The sequence below is a fragment of the Nicotiana tabacum genome, chromosome 4, assembly GCF_000715075.1.
Source record: "Nicotiana tabacum cultivar K326 chromosome 4, ASM71507v2, whole genome shotgun sequence".
NCBI classification, from domain to species: domain Eukaryota; kingdom Viridiplantae; phylum Streptophyta; class Magnoliopsida; order Solanales; family Solanaceae; genus Nicotiana; species Nicotiana tabacum.
The window spans coordinates 26,708,080-26,721,634 of record NC_134083.1 but is presented as its reverse complement, the minus strand read 5'-3'; the positions used below and the strand labels follow the sequence as shown (position 1 = coordinate 26,721,634).

The 13,555-nt window shown below is 35.2% G+C and overlaps 1 protein-coding gene across 1 annotated transcript; it reads right to left on the bottom strand.

Moving 5' to 3' along the window:
* Positions 1–559: 559 nt before the first annotated feature.
* On the bottom strand, positions 560–11,313 carry LOC107823687 (histone deacetylase 5). Its single transcript, XM_016650379.2, has 14 exons — positions 11,059–11,313; positions 10,774–10,975; positions 10,168–10,314; positions 9,948–10,060; positions 9,429–9,640; positions 5,444–5,508; positions 5,075–5,245; positions 4,787–4,873; positions 3,678–3,795; positions 3,461–3,582; positions 2,702–2,895; positions 2,422–2,551; positions 1,047–1,111; positions 560–950 (listed from the first exon to the last, which is right to left on the bottom strand). The coding sequence occupies exons 1-14, from the start codon at positions 11,202–11,204 to the stop codon at positions 785–787; spliced, it is 1,938 nt and encodes a 645-aa protein (XP_016505865.1). The 5' UTR covers positions 11,205–11,313; the 3' UTR covers positions 560–784.
* Positions 11,314–13,555: the final 2,242 nt, after the last annotated feature.

The following is a 13,555-nucleotide window of genomic DNA, read 5'->3' as shown; positions in this document are numbered from 1 at the left end:
TTTAACGAGGTGAAGCTTCTGGTATTGTTAAAAATGGGAAAAAAATAAACTTCGTCACTGAGTCATAAGAGAAACAAACTAGAATTACTACAAGAACCGAAACTTTAGTAACTCAACTGATTGACAGAAGTGAACTTTAGTAACTCAACTGAATGACAAGCGAAACTTTAGTAATTCAACTGATTGCTCAAAACGCTTGATTTGGACGACTGCATAAAATTGATAATTTAACTCGATCAGCTTTTAAAGTTGATTTAACTGCTGGCATTGTAGAAGTTTTTGAGAAGGGCTTTAGTTCAATCTCTATTGCCTAAACGATGGCCAATTTCAACCTTTAATGACTCGAGAACGAAAAGATATCAGTACAACTATTCCATAATAGAATACCAATCACGGCCGTGTTTACCACCTGCATTTGCAAAGTTTATAAACCACAAATATCGCCATCTGCTTCTGACTAGCAACATCAATGGACGTGACCAAATAATCATTCATAAGTTTGTACTTTACAACACTAAGCCAAAACACTGTAACGAGCAAGAAAGTAGAGGGTCGTAGAGAACAATTTACATAGGCAAAAAACTGTCAATCCTACACTCATTTATATACAGGCAAACATCTATGTCAGATGTTATAAGTTATATACACCTGGACTGAAAAAAATGATAGCAGTTGCTTCATCAAAAAATAATGGTACAATAACAGTTCCGGAGCATATGTTGTGAGGCATAGTCACATAATTATCTAGCAGCTAAAGAAACAAGAAGGAAAACGTAGTCACAACTCACAATGCTCTGCTAGCTGCTTCTTGTATGTAAGTGGTGGCTTCCTCTTCCGAGAGCTGCTTTCCTTCTACCAACCCTCTAATCAGATTATTGGCATATTCTTTAGATGGTTTGCACGTAAGTACGTTACCTGATTTGAAGTTATCAATATCTGAGAGTCGGCATCTGATAGAGAAGCAGAAAGGTGCTGGATGAGATTCAATTTCACAATATACATTTTTTTTTAAAAAGAGCATACAAAATAAAAGGCAGCATGCTTACGTCATTGTCAAAATAGGAAGACCATTCTCCTTCCCAAGGTAAAGAACATTATGGTACCAGCCATTCTACATGAGAGTCAAGCAACATCATACCATGAGAAAAACCATCTAGCTCAGAGTTATGTCAAGCAAAGACCAGATGTCTGGGGCAGGGGGTAGGAATAAGACTACTCGAAGAGCATCTTAACTAATTTCTCAAACTGAAAAAAGGTCTCCAGGATAGGAATTTTTCATGATAAGTTGACAACATAGGGTAGAGTTGAAAAGTTGACAATATTGGCATATTCTGTAGCAGCTGACAACATAGGCTAGAGTTGGAAAGACTACATTTTGATGAAAAATCAGCTTCAATATAATTAGGTAAGAGATAAATGAGTGCCCAAAAGATTAGTAAATATTCCTCACTGACTCACAGGTTACCCAAGTAGTTGACTCACAGGTTACCCATGTAGTTGTTCGCTCGGGAATTCTAGTGAGACGAAGAAACAGAATTGTATGCCAAAGCAAAATATAAGCTAATCCAATGAGGCCATATTTGATTGCTTAGATTTGGATGGAAGAAAAAATATTCTGTCCTGCTACTAAGCTTTGTTATGTTTGATGCATGAACGGATAACCATAGTGTAGCCCCAAGATTTTTACATTCTTTTTGACGCAATTCATCTTTTGCTATCAATCAATCAACTACCTCTCAATCCTAAATCAGCTGGGGGTGACAAAATGAGTCCTTTTTCTGCTCTATTGGTTCATTTCATTTCAATAGTAAATAATTTGTTCCGCAAATTCAGGTTTCACTAAATCTCACCCTTATCCCTACATGGTTAACTTGTTAGTACATGTGTAACAGATACCCAGGAGAGCACATCCTCACGAATTCATTACAATGACGCAAACCTACCAGGAGAGGATTCATCAATACTCTTAACTATTTTAGCTAGCCGTCAACCTACCACAATGTTCCTCCTTTATACTTCTTATCCTTCACTGTCAACATAAAATTTTCCATCCATCACACAGGAGTAGTAATTGTTCTATCCCAATACCTAACTGCATTAGCAAACACATCCTAGAAATGGTTATTACTGAACTAATTAGCAGAAAATATACAGTTATATTTATGCTACCATGTTTTTAAGCCAATCTGAATCTTACAGTTTTGAACCATTAGATGCTAACTATTTGAGCCATTAATATGGGGGTGTAGGAATAATAGACAATCTAATGCTTGAATATCTTAAAGGCCCAAGCTAGCACAAAAGATTGAACTTACTGTAGGTATTCCATGCGTTTGAACCAACTCTTTTGCGCTTCATTACAATTACACAGATTGCATCTAAAGAATAACTCATGAGAATAATACAGAGATAATAACACACCTTGACAGCCTCTGCTGAAACACATTTGCTGTTTTCAATAGATTGTAAGTCAGTCATGTCAAACAAAGGGGAGTTCATGTCAAAGTTCGAAACATTCTCTTGAAGTAAAACATCATTAAATTGCTCAAGCCTGTAATAAAGAAAAAAGAAATATTAAGTTATAGTTCTAAATCACCAAGAGCCGACAAAGGTCTTTTTATTAAAAAATGCCAACAAAATGGCGAACTCCTAATTATCACTAAAGGAGAAATCATTGCAGATAAAGGAAGGAATCACATACGTTATCCTATATAGGCACATATAAGCTTTTTCGTCACTGTTGCTTTCAGGGTGAAGAAAAGCAACCCCACCCGGACCCCATGTAGCTGTACGCTCGCGGGCAAAGAACAGACGATGGGGAAAAGTTTTCCATATGATCTCCTTTGGCTTGCGTTTATCCAACGAACCAATACATGGCTTTTGCATGCCTTCCACCTGGAAGTCATTTTGTTGTCATGAAATGCAAAAAAGAATGTCGTGTCGAGCTGAAAGCTCAATACTATTTAGGCTTTCTCCAGCATCACTCTCAGGTTAACATTAGACTAGTTTCTCATCTTAAGATGCCTGACTAACTGAGAATCATTATGGTTTTGTGAAATAATTACAACCGACTGTGCAAGCTGCAAACCATTTCAAATTGGTAATATACTTGGCAAACTTTCTACATTATTAATCCTAGTAAGAAATGTTTTTGTATCATCAGTTCTAAATGCACTAGGTAGCTGTTTTTTTTTGTAGAAACATATTTGATAATTTATTCAGAAATTTCTCAAACATTAGAAGAACTTTTGCATTTTTGCTTGCTACTGTAGAATACATGTATTCGGATTTTGCATGAGGTAAGTTTAAAGATCATTCTGAAATTTGGGGAAGGAAGATGAGGTGGAAGTTCAGAAGAAACCAAAAATAAGCTGTTTATTGTGTGTCACGGCTTACTACTCCATGATGCAGAAGATTTATAAAGAAGATAAGCAGTTCAGAGAATGCATGATAGCTATACCTGTCCTCCTGCAATATAGCAAAGGAACCTTGATTGATACATATTTGACCCAAATGTGGCATACCATATATCAATCTTCGAAAGCTCTGCCCTCCAAGTGTGAGAAATTGTGCATGCTTGACCTATGTAAACGCAAAGATCATGAAAAGTCATCTTCATAAATAAAAGAACAACTTCTCGCGAGGTAAACATAATATTAAACTTGTTACGACTGTACCATCATTAACTTTCAGGTCTGAAAATGGTTGTATGATATTCTCAATATCCTTCTCGAGTTCTTGTGATACCGTATGAGGAGTGGTATCGTACTCATCTTCAGAATCAGAGCTAACGACCTGAAATAAAGTAAGAAAATTTACTAAAGTTGATGCAGAAACAAGTTTACTGCATCAATGAGAAGAATCTGAAATGATATTAAAGGTACAAGGAGCAACAAAAGCATAAGTTTTCCGGAGGATTTCATGGTGATACATTGTGATTTTTTTGTGTGGATGAAAAGCTCATTTATTTCGGGAAGCATAATAAAGCTTGATAATCCATCCAAAATGTCAATATCTAACTGTCACTCGCACACAAGGCATCCATTGGTTAGTATGTGTGACCTCGTACCTTTAAGTCTGCAGAATTCCTTGCCAGCACTAACTCTAGTAACTGAACTACTTATCGGTTAGTTCACACCAAGCAATGAACTTAGGAATCATGGTACCAAAATGATCCCCTGGACTTGCCATCCACGGACATGGCAACCAAAAGTAGAACTTGGCAAAGAGGGTCTTTTACTACTATGATTGCCAAAATGACATTATGTTATCACAACAAAGGAGTTCAATAATTCCAACTGATATCAGCAATTCAAGTTCCATTAATGGAGGGCTCTGCTCAAGGCACACCTATCATGATTTCATTCTAATTGATAGTTTTCATCTCACACTGTCGGTAATAGAACATTTATGAGACCAGGTGCCTCCTATGAACCTTGAGGCTACAGTATGTGGAGGTTTAAGCAAAGTCTACATCCCATGGCAGACAATTTCTAACGTGCTAAAATATTCTAAACTCAACAGCAGATTACTCAATGCATCACAATATTTTCTCCATCTCTTCTATCTCTTGTTTTTCATTTTAACTATTTTTGATTTTTTTAAAGTTGTTCTTATTTTTATAATGATAACAAATAAAGCAAAAAAGCACATACTTCATGCCTAAATATATGCCTGCTGTCATTGTGTCTTCCACCTTCTAAACACAGGCTCCAACAACTTGTGTAGGAGAAATTGTTCAAGAGAAGGCTATTGATGATACTAAAATAAGAAAAAGAAATCTGACCTGAATGTAAGGAGTTGTCATACTAGTTGTTTTCTCCGTTAATCTCTCTGCAAGTGGTTGCCAAAATGCACTCAACTTGTCACGTACCTGAACGCATTTATGGTGTACAAGGAAAAACTGAGTACACAAGCCTTAAACCGTAAGGCCAAAATGTTACTCCTAATGTGCAGGCAATTTGGCTAACTGACACAAAAATCAGTCTGCAAGATGCTTTATGAATATGAAATAGATAAAAAGAAAAAAAAAGGGAGGAGGCAGGGGAATGGGCTAGGGCAGAAACATCCTTACAGCCTGTATCACTCGCCATGTGGATTCAAATGGATATGCCTCGGAAGATCCAGCAATCGGTTTTTGCTGTAGTAACACTTCAATACAAGCTTGGACAGAATTTGCTATAGACTCCAGATTATATCCACCTTCAAGTGCCATTACAATCTTGCCTCCGGCAAACTCCAACAACTAAAATATGCAAATTAAAAAGGTAAGTATAATTTCTAAATATGTACTTTATAGAAACAAATCACAAGAAAAGGAAAAAACAAGCATATATTCACATGCCATTGGATAAATGCAGGAGGAAAGACATAAATGGAAGAAAAGTAAGAATATCATTAACAAGAAATCAAAGACTACTTGCGACAGTTACTTAGAGCTCACCTTGTGCAACATCACAGAATATCCATATGGACTAACACGACATCCACCAAGAGGATCACCAATAGCTATTCATATCAAAACATTAAAACTGTTAAGACTATGATGCCAATCTGAATAGAAGTTCAACAAATACATGTAACATGTGAGCAAGATTAAAAAGTAATTTAAACTGTTTGTTAGGGAATTTTACTGTGTCTCGTGTCACGGAAGCTATTTCCATTTCAGCCACAATAACCAATGAAAAAAGGTCTTGACAAGAAATCTATTGAAGATTCACAAACTAACACGTGTATGGGAAACCAATCTCCAAAATTTATGCAAAACGAAATGGGATATCTTAACAGATGTACAAGACAGGTTTCTGCATCAATATCGCTAGAATAATCATTTAATACAAATGAAAAAGGGTTAAATATTGAAATAAAAACGAAAAAGGGCTTGTCTGGAAATACAAATAGCAGTAATCACGCCACTTTTTCCCAGTAAGCACACGTTCCTAAGATCCTAATGTTCAATACTCGATAGTATTTGAAAGGCATATTGTATGCAAAACATCAATCATTCCAGTTACAAGGACAAGGCATTATGAACCAGACACATTCAGGCATTATCCTATCTTTATCCCAAAGCTAAACATAAGAATCATCTGTCTTTGAGAAACCAATATTAAATAACAAAGTCAAGAAGATTTTGAGCTATCAAGTTTAGTATGGACAGTTTTTAAGGACACCAGTGATTATACTTGCAGCACTAACTAATTCAAACAATGAATTATCACTAAAAAGTGGAGTTGATTAATCTCATAGGGCAAGGAAAATGAAGTTTACGTTATATAAAGGGAAGTCCAAGTCATGTTTAATATAAAACATGAAACTACAAATCACGTAAAAGAAAAATAATTTTTTAAAAGTGAAAAAGAAAATTGAAGCAAGCACTGTATCATGCATGCAAGCTGTAAAGCCCCTTGAAATTTTATAATTAATTCGGGTTAATTTTAAGTTTGAGAATACAATTTAACTAAACCCGAGTTATGCAAGATTACATGAATGGAACAACTTATTAGAATGCTCAGGGATAATTATTTTATTGATGGTTGAGTATTGGATTAATGGGAACTAATAAGTCATCAAACTCACTAGAAAAATATTAAGTTACAAAGAAGTGAGTGTTTGGACTAATATTCATGGGAACACTTGGATATGATTTTTATACAATGGGATAAGTGTTGAAGCTATATAGAAACTTAAGGAAATTAAAATAAAAAGTAACGTGATGGTTGGCTAGAAGAGATGCTAAAGCTTTGAATTATAATTTGTCACTAGAGACAAATGATATTTTATATGGAGAACTGAATGCAATACCTTGTACATGAATTGGGGGACAACTTCACAAAAGATTCAAGAAGGAATAATGCTGAAATTATAAAGGAGTGGAATGGGATTGGAAACAGGGAATGATTGGTTGGCCAAACAAAGGAAATTAGGCAAAAGCCTTCAGGTATGCAAAAGTGAGGCAGTGAACTCAGTTGAAAACGCCAAAGTCGGCGTCCCAAAATATGACTGAAAAAGCAGGGACGCGCGCGGTGATCATGCGGCGCGTCCCCTGCAACGTGCTTCGACTGGAGCCTTTAATAGGCATTTCGGGTGAGAGCATTTTATTTATTTTGGTTCAAGTCTTTAAGGTGAGAACTTAATATCCTCTTTGTTAAATTTGGTCCTTTAATTTCATCTCCTAGTACTCCAACTACATGGAATTCATAGATTTTGAAGAATTTCTCAAGAGCATTTCAAGAACACAAGTTTTGAAATTTTAGGGTTTGACAAAGAGGTAATCCCTCCACTTCATTTTTATACGTTATAGTCCATGGACTTAGTAGAGTATATTTATGAAGAAAGATTTATATTTAAGCATCTATTCATGAAATCTTAGAAACCTAGTCTTGAATTAACAAGTTTGTAGGTAGAGAAGATGAATAGTGTTGGGTTTGTTTGAATGATGTCATTTTGAGCTTCTAATGGAACGACTAGATTCCATAACTTTAGTGGATGAATTAGAGTTAAAACCCAAGGATTAACCTTTAAATGGTGAGATAAGGATTTTTGTGAAACTTGAAATTGGACCAAGTGTTAGACACTTAGTTGATTTGGTTTGTATTGTTGCGACGCGTTATTGATATATGTGAGCTCATAAATGTAGATTCTGAATTGTTGACGTCGTTGAGCTTTTGGGTAAGATTTGGAAAGCGACTTGAGGTAAGTTGATTAAAACTTACTCTGCTTGAGGAATTTTCTCTAAACATGTCTTGACTTGGTACATGAGATTGTTCGTAAATATGTATCCGTACTCGTGGGGACCAGCGAGAAAGGATGTCGCCATGTGTTTTTGAGTCGTGTTGCATATGAAGTGGTGCCATGTTGTTTTCAGAATCTTATTTTCAAAAACTTGTTGCAAATGACACTTCAGGCAAACGTTATAAGTTTTATTTAAAACTTATGTTGATGATAAAAGAGATTAAACATTTGAGTTCTATTGTTACCTTTGTTTTATAAAATGAGAAATGTAATATTTCTAAAATCTTTATATTTCGAAGTAGCACTTGTTAAACCTTTAAGGATTGAAATCTCATTTTTTTTTATTGCTTCATATAAAATGAGAAAAGATATTCATTTGATTTGTTCAAACAATTTGGATTGACTATAAACGTCATGATTTGATAAAATAGATACTTTGAGGCTTCTTGGCTATGAATTATTTTTGGAGTATCAAATGTTTTGGGAGTTACTTGTATTCACCAAGATTGGCTTTGAATATATCGTGTTTGTTTTCGTGAAACTACATGTGCCGGTGTAGGCGTAGATGACCACTTTGTGATATGGACTACGGCAGAGCATCCTCCTTGAGAGGATGTTATTTGTGCTATTACTAACATGATTGAGTTGATTCGTACGACACTGCGATGAGACGACCTGAGCAAGTAGGGTATATGATACTTGCCGCTAGGTACATAACCTAGTTGACCTTCTTGTGTCGGTGATGGTATAGTACTCTCGGTGAAAGATAAAAGATGATTTTCTTATGTATAGGCCTAAGGAGCCGAAAGTGATTTCAATGACTTAATAAAGCTGAAATGGTTTTGCATGATTTTATTAGAATCATCGGTTGATATAAGTATTTAAAAAGTTTGTATCATGTTTTACATTTTACTAGTCTTTTTATTTAAAATAATAAAGTATGAACTGGTGTAAGGGTTTATCGCTTTATATAAAGTGTTGGTTGCATATGTTTTATAAAGCCTTGTCCCAGGAACTCGAGTTAGAGAGAGTCTATGACACTTAATGAGTACCATGGTGGTGTACTCAGCCCTCAGGGGCCCCTCTCCAGGGTCTCGCTTTCTTTACATGTTTTCAGGATGACATGTGGCATGTGATGGGCGGATGAGGCTAGGATGACTCTCTTTCCAAGGTATATAGTGAGGCACCATTTCTATTTCGTGGTAGCTGTCGTGTCGATCTTACTTTCTTCTGGTTGGGGTTTGTCCCAAGTATTTATTCTATCCTCGTGTCATAGAGATTCCATAGACAATTGTCATAACTTTGGATTATAATTGAGAATTATTCATATTGCATGCATGAAAGAAATATTGACATTTTTATGTATTTTCAATTATTGAAAATGGTGGATTTAAAGATTATGTTTCATGTATGGTCTTAATTATTTAAAATAATTGTGTTTTCTAAAAGGCTTCCGCATGCATCTATTAGGCATATAGATGAGTATTCTTGTACGGGTTGGTCCACTCGGGTTGGGTAGTATGCCGAGTGCCGGTCACGTAGTTTTAGGTCGTGACACAAGCATAATAAAGAATCAACAAATTGGTAGCAAATAAATACCGTAAAATGTTGTAAAAGCCTTAAGAAACGAAAATCAAAACTGAGAGAAAAATGATGAGAAGACCCACGGAGAATAAAATCATGCTCTAGCTAACCTGCATCAAATCCTGCAGAGATCAGGATGATGTCAGGACCAAATTCTTTGGCAACAGGAATCAAGACATGATCCCACACAGCAAGATAGTCTGCATCACCACAGCGGCCATTCTCCCAAGGAACATTTATATTATATCCTGCACCTGGCCCTTCACCAGTCATGACATGTGACCCATCTTCACCACCAGGATAAAAACTTCCAAAATCGTGCCTAAATTTTTTTTTTTTAGAGAGAAAAAAAGAGAGGGACTAATTAAGACCAGCAATGGTACATAATATACACCTTAAGAGACTAAATTCAGCTTTTGTTATATAATCATCTTTATTTACATCCCGAAGCCTTCAAGCGCTAGAGAAATACCATAAAGACTACACAAGGATTCGAAAGGAGAGAATATAGAAGGGTGAAGTTTGAGTCAAAAATCTTTTCTCGAAGCTCTAGATTTTTTCTATCTAGAGTGCCACATTTGAATGGATAAACAAATATGAGTAGCAATTAGGAGATTTCACATGCGTACCTATGCACAGAAAAAAAGAGGATTCGAGGGTCATCCCAGAACATCTTTTGAGTGCCATTTCCATGATGGACATCCCAATCAACAATCAAAATTTTCTTAATCCCCAAATCAGGCTGCAAGGAAATTAACCGTACTACATATAAAATCTTTGAGTTGATTCAGAAAACTGTTCAAAGTTTTGAATCCACCTTATGTTTGATGAACTGAAACAAACTCTTACTCTTTCATCCAAGAGATAACGTGTTGCTATAGCAACATTGTTGTACAAACAAAATCCCATTGGTTCATTTTCTTCAGCATGATGTCCAGGAGGCCTAACAACGGCAAAGGCAGAGTCTAGTTCTCCTTCAGCAACTTTCTCAGCAACCTATGTTATTCATACACACATGATTAAAGCCTTAAAATAGTGTCATAGAAGCAGCAAAAGAATCAAGAAAATTAGAGGACTACCAGCAATTGATCATCACATTAAAACCCGTATAAGAATTGCCCAAAAATTCCGTATTACATTGTCCAAAGAGCATCTAACAGCAGGTGCTTAATCAGTGGCCTTCATTCGAAATTACACTGCCGCAGAAGCGCAAACTAATTTTTTGCATACATTTAATCCCTTTGAAATATATATTAAAAAAGAAGAGCTTTCTGCCAAAAGTGGTTCAAAAATACTAAATGTGGCATTTTTACATTCTTCTGAGAGTTTCTGGCTCTGCCACTGTTCTTTATTAGGAAAAGTTTGTAACTTTCACACCAAACGAAATATTACTCAATAAGAAAAAGAGCAAATAACAATTTCTGATGTATTACCCAAAAAAAAAGGTAACTTTACCTGTATGACAGAACCAGCAGAAAGATAAGCAGCTTCTGAAGAGCCTTCGTTGAAATATATGGAATTAAACTTGGCAGCAATCTTATTTCTTTTTAAACCAATTTTCTTTGAACTTATATTCCTAATCAAGTCAATATGAGCTTTTGTATGAACCAAAGCTATATCTTTATCTTCTGCCTCCTTCCCATTCATAACAATACATCTGAACCAAAAACAAAAAAAAACACAATTATCAGTCAATATACACATTAAACAGAACAAAAAGGGAAATGAGCATATTATTACCTCTGATTAATTCCAGAAGATTCTAACTTTTTCCAAATGGAACGAATACGGTTCGGGTTCTCGGGATGATACTGATCGTCTGGATCAAAATGCTTACACATTCGATCATCGTAAATCAGTCCAACTCGTCTAGAGTTGGATGCCATTGAAGAATACTGATGATGACGTGGCACCACAACTCTTGAGCGATGACTTCGACTTCCAGTTTGATTGAAAGTAGAATTTAGTAGTAATGACAGAGCAGACGAAAGGATTTTGGTGTTTTTAAATAATGGGCTCTCTTTCAAGAAAAAAGGACTTGTGGCGTAAAGCCCAGTCTTGAGGCCCATTTATAAAGGGATCGTTTAAAAATTGAAACGCAATGGAGGGAAACTTTGAATATGATGAAAAGCTTATTTACAGGACACCTTTTAGGGAAATATGAAAATGTTTAAGATCTCACTTGATCCTAATTTGACAAATTGATTAGTTAATTGGCGCCTTACTAGAGGGGAAGAGAGGAAAGGTAATAGAAAACTGTCCATTTATAAGTAGCTTATAACAAAAATTGGCCAATTCACAAAATATTACTAATATTAGCCAAATGTTACCAACATTAGCAAATTAGCTTTTTGTAGCAAAAAAAACGTCAATTTTTTATTTTCTTTTGAATGGGTGTTATTAGAATAGATTGGGTACATCTTAAGATGCTTGCAACTCAGTTTTGGGATGATTTGATAGAGTTTTGAGGTTGTTTGAATTGAAAATTCGAAGTAGAAGATGAACATGAAAAAGAATTATATGTGTATCACATATGTATCATATTTGTATCAAATATGGATTATATGTATATTCATATATACGTGTGTGTGCGATACATGTATGATACATGTTTGATACATGTGTCGCAAAATGATTTTTTGAATTCGATTTTAACTACGAATTTTGATACCAAATCAGTCCAAACCACCTCCAATCTTCTTCAAATTTTGTATATTGACTCATCTATATATTTTCAATGAATTTCAACCATACCCATTGAAAAAAGTCCATTTATATATATATATATATATATATATATATATATATATATATATATATATATACATATTGGGCCTGAGGCCGCAGTTTAATGTTCATGAAATTTCCTTTCCATCTTACATCTAATATTACTAATCATACTTAAAAATATGGAAGGAGATTTTTGTATGTGATTCTCGGAGAGAAAGAACCTTGTTTATATGGGTTTTCAATTTTTATATGTACTTGGCTAGTTTTGGTAAGTCTATAATTAATAGCTAGAGGTTGGTAAGTTATGACTTATTTGGGACATTTATGTAAGATTCCCAAGTAAATAATAAGAACACGGTAAAAAAGGAAAAGAAAAAGAAAAAAAATGTGTGGGGTCCATTTGAAATATTATGAAATAATATAAAAAGAAAGGAAAAAATAGGCAAAGAGTTCAAAGAGAGAATTTAGTCATTTTTATTTTCCTACTACTAATGAGATCGAATGAGAGCTGCCTCGTGGAAAATTTGAGATGCATCCGGATTAGGGGCGTTCAAAATCGAACCGAAATCGAAAATTGAATCGCAAAAGTAGCTTACTGGTATCGGGTTATCGGATAAACGGGTGGTGAACAGATTGAGATTTTTATTATTAACGGCTTATCGGTTTGGGGGCGGATTATTCAATTTTCTTATCGGATAAACCGTTAACCTGTTAAGAATTTTTATATTTATATATTTTTATCCATATGCATATTAAATATTCCTTCCACTTATCCATATGCAATACTTTACCTTGGATACAGTAAGGGCGGGGCTCCATTGTTCTTTTAGGATGTCGAGACAAATACTACCATTACTATTGATGTTTGGACGGAATACTTTGGTTTTGAAGGCAACCTACAAAATGCACAATCCAAAATAAAGTAATGTAGTAAATCCAATCACTAGAAATAGGTGCCTTGAGAGACAACTAAAGAATGACGAAATACGCAAGTAAACTGGTTGTTTGCTGGTATTTACTAGTAACACGAAGGACCAAAATAGGCCTCTATAATACATATTCAAATAGGTCGATAAATCGCTCGATAACTATCCGATAATAGCTAAATTAATACTAATCCGCCCGATATCTTATCGGATGGCTAGTGGATTAATGCATTTAAAAGTCGATAATCGATAAATCGAACCGTTAAGAGTAAATAACCGCCCGATAAGCGGCCCTAATCCGGATACAATGTGGGTCATAAGGGTATTTCTGTAACTCTGATGAAATGGAGCAATGCTATTGGCTGAAAAAAATGATTACGGTAGCTCCCTTAGAAATTTTTGAACAAGTTGACCAATTTACCTTTGCTCCATATCCTACGTGATCCTGACACGCGTAAGGTTCATAACTTATAAATGGGCCTGAAACGTTTCACATGGCTCAATTACGTGAACCAATGAGAATAAATGGGCCTGCTTTTACTGCAAATTCATTTGCACTGTGCCAAACGCCACACATTATC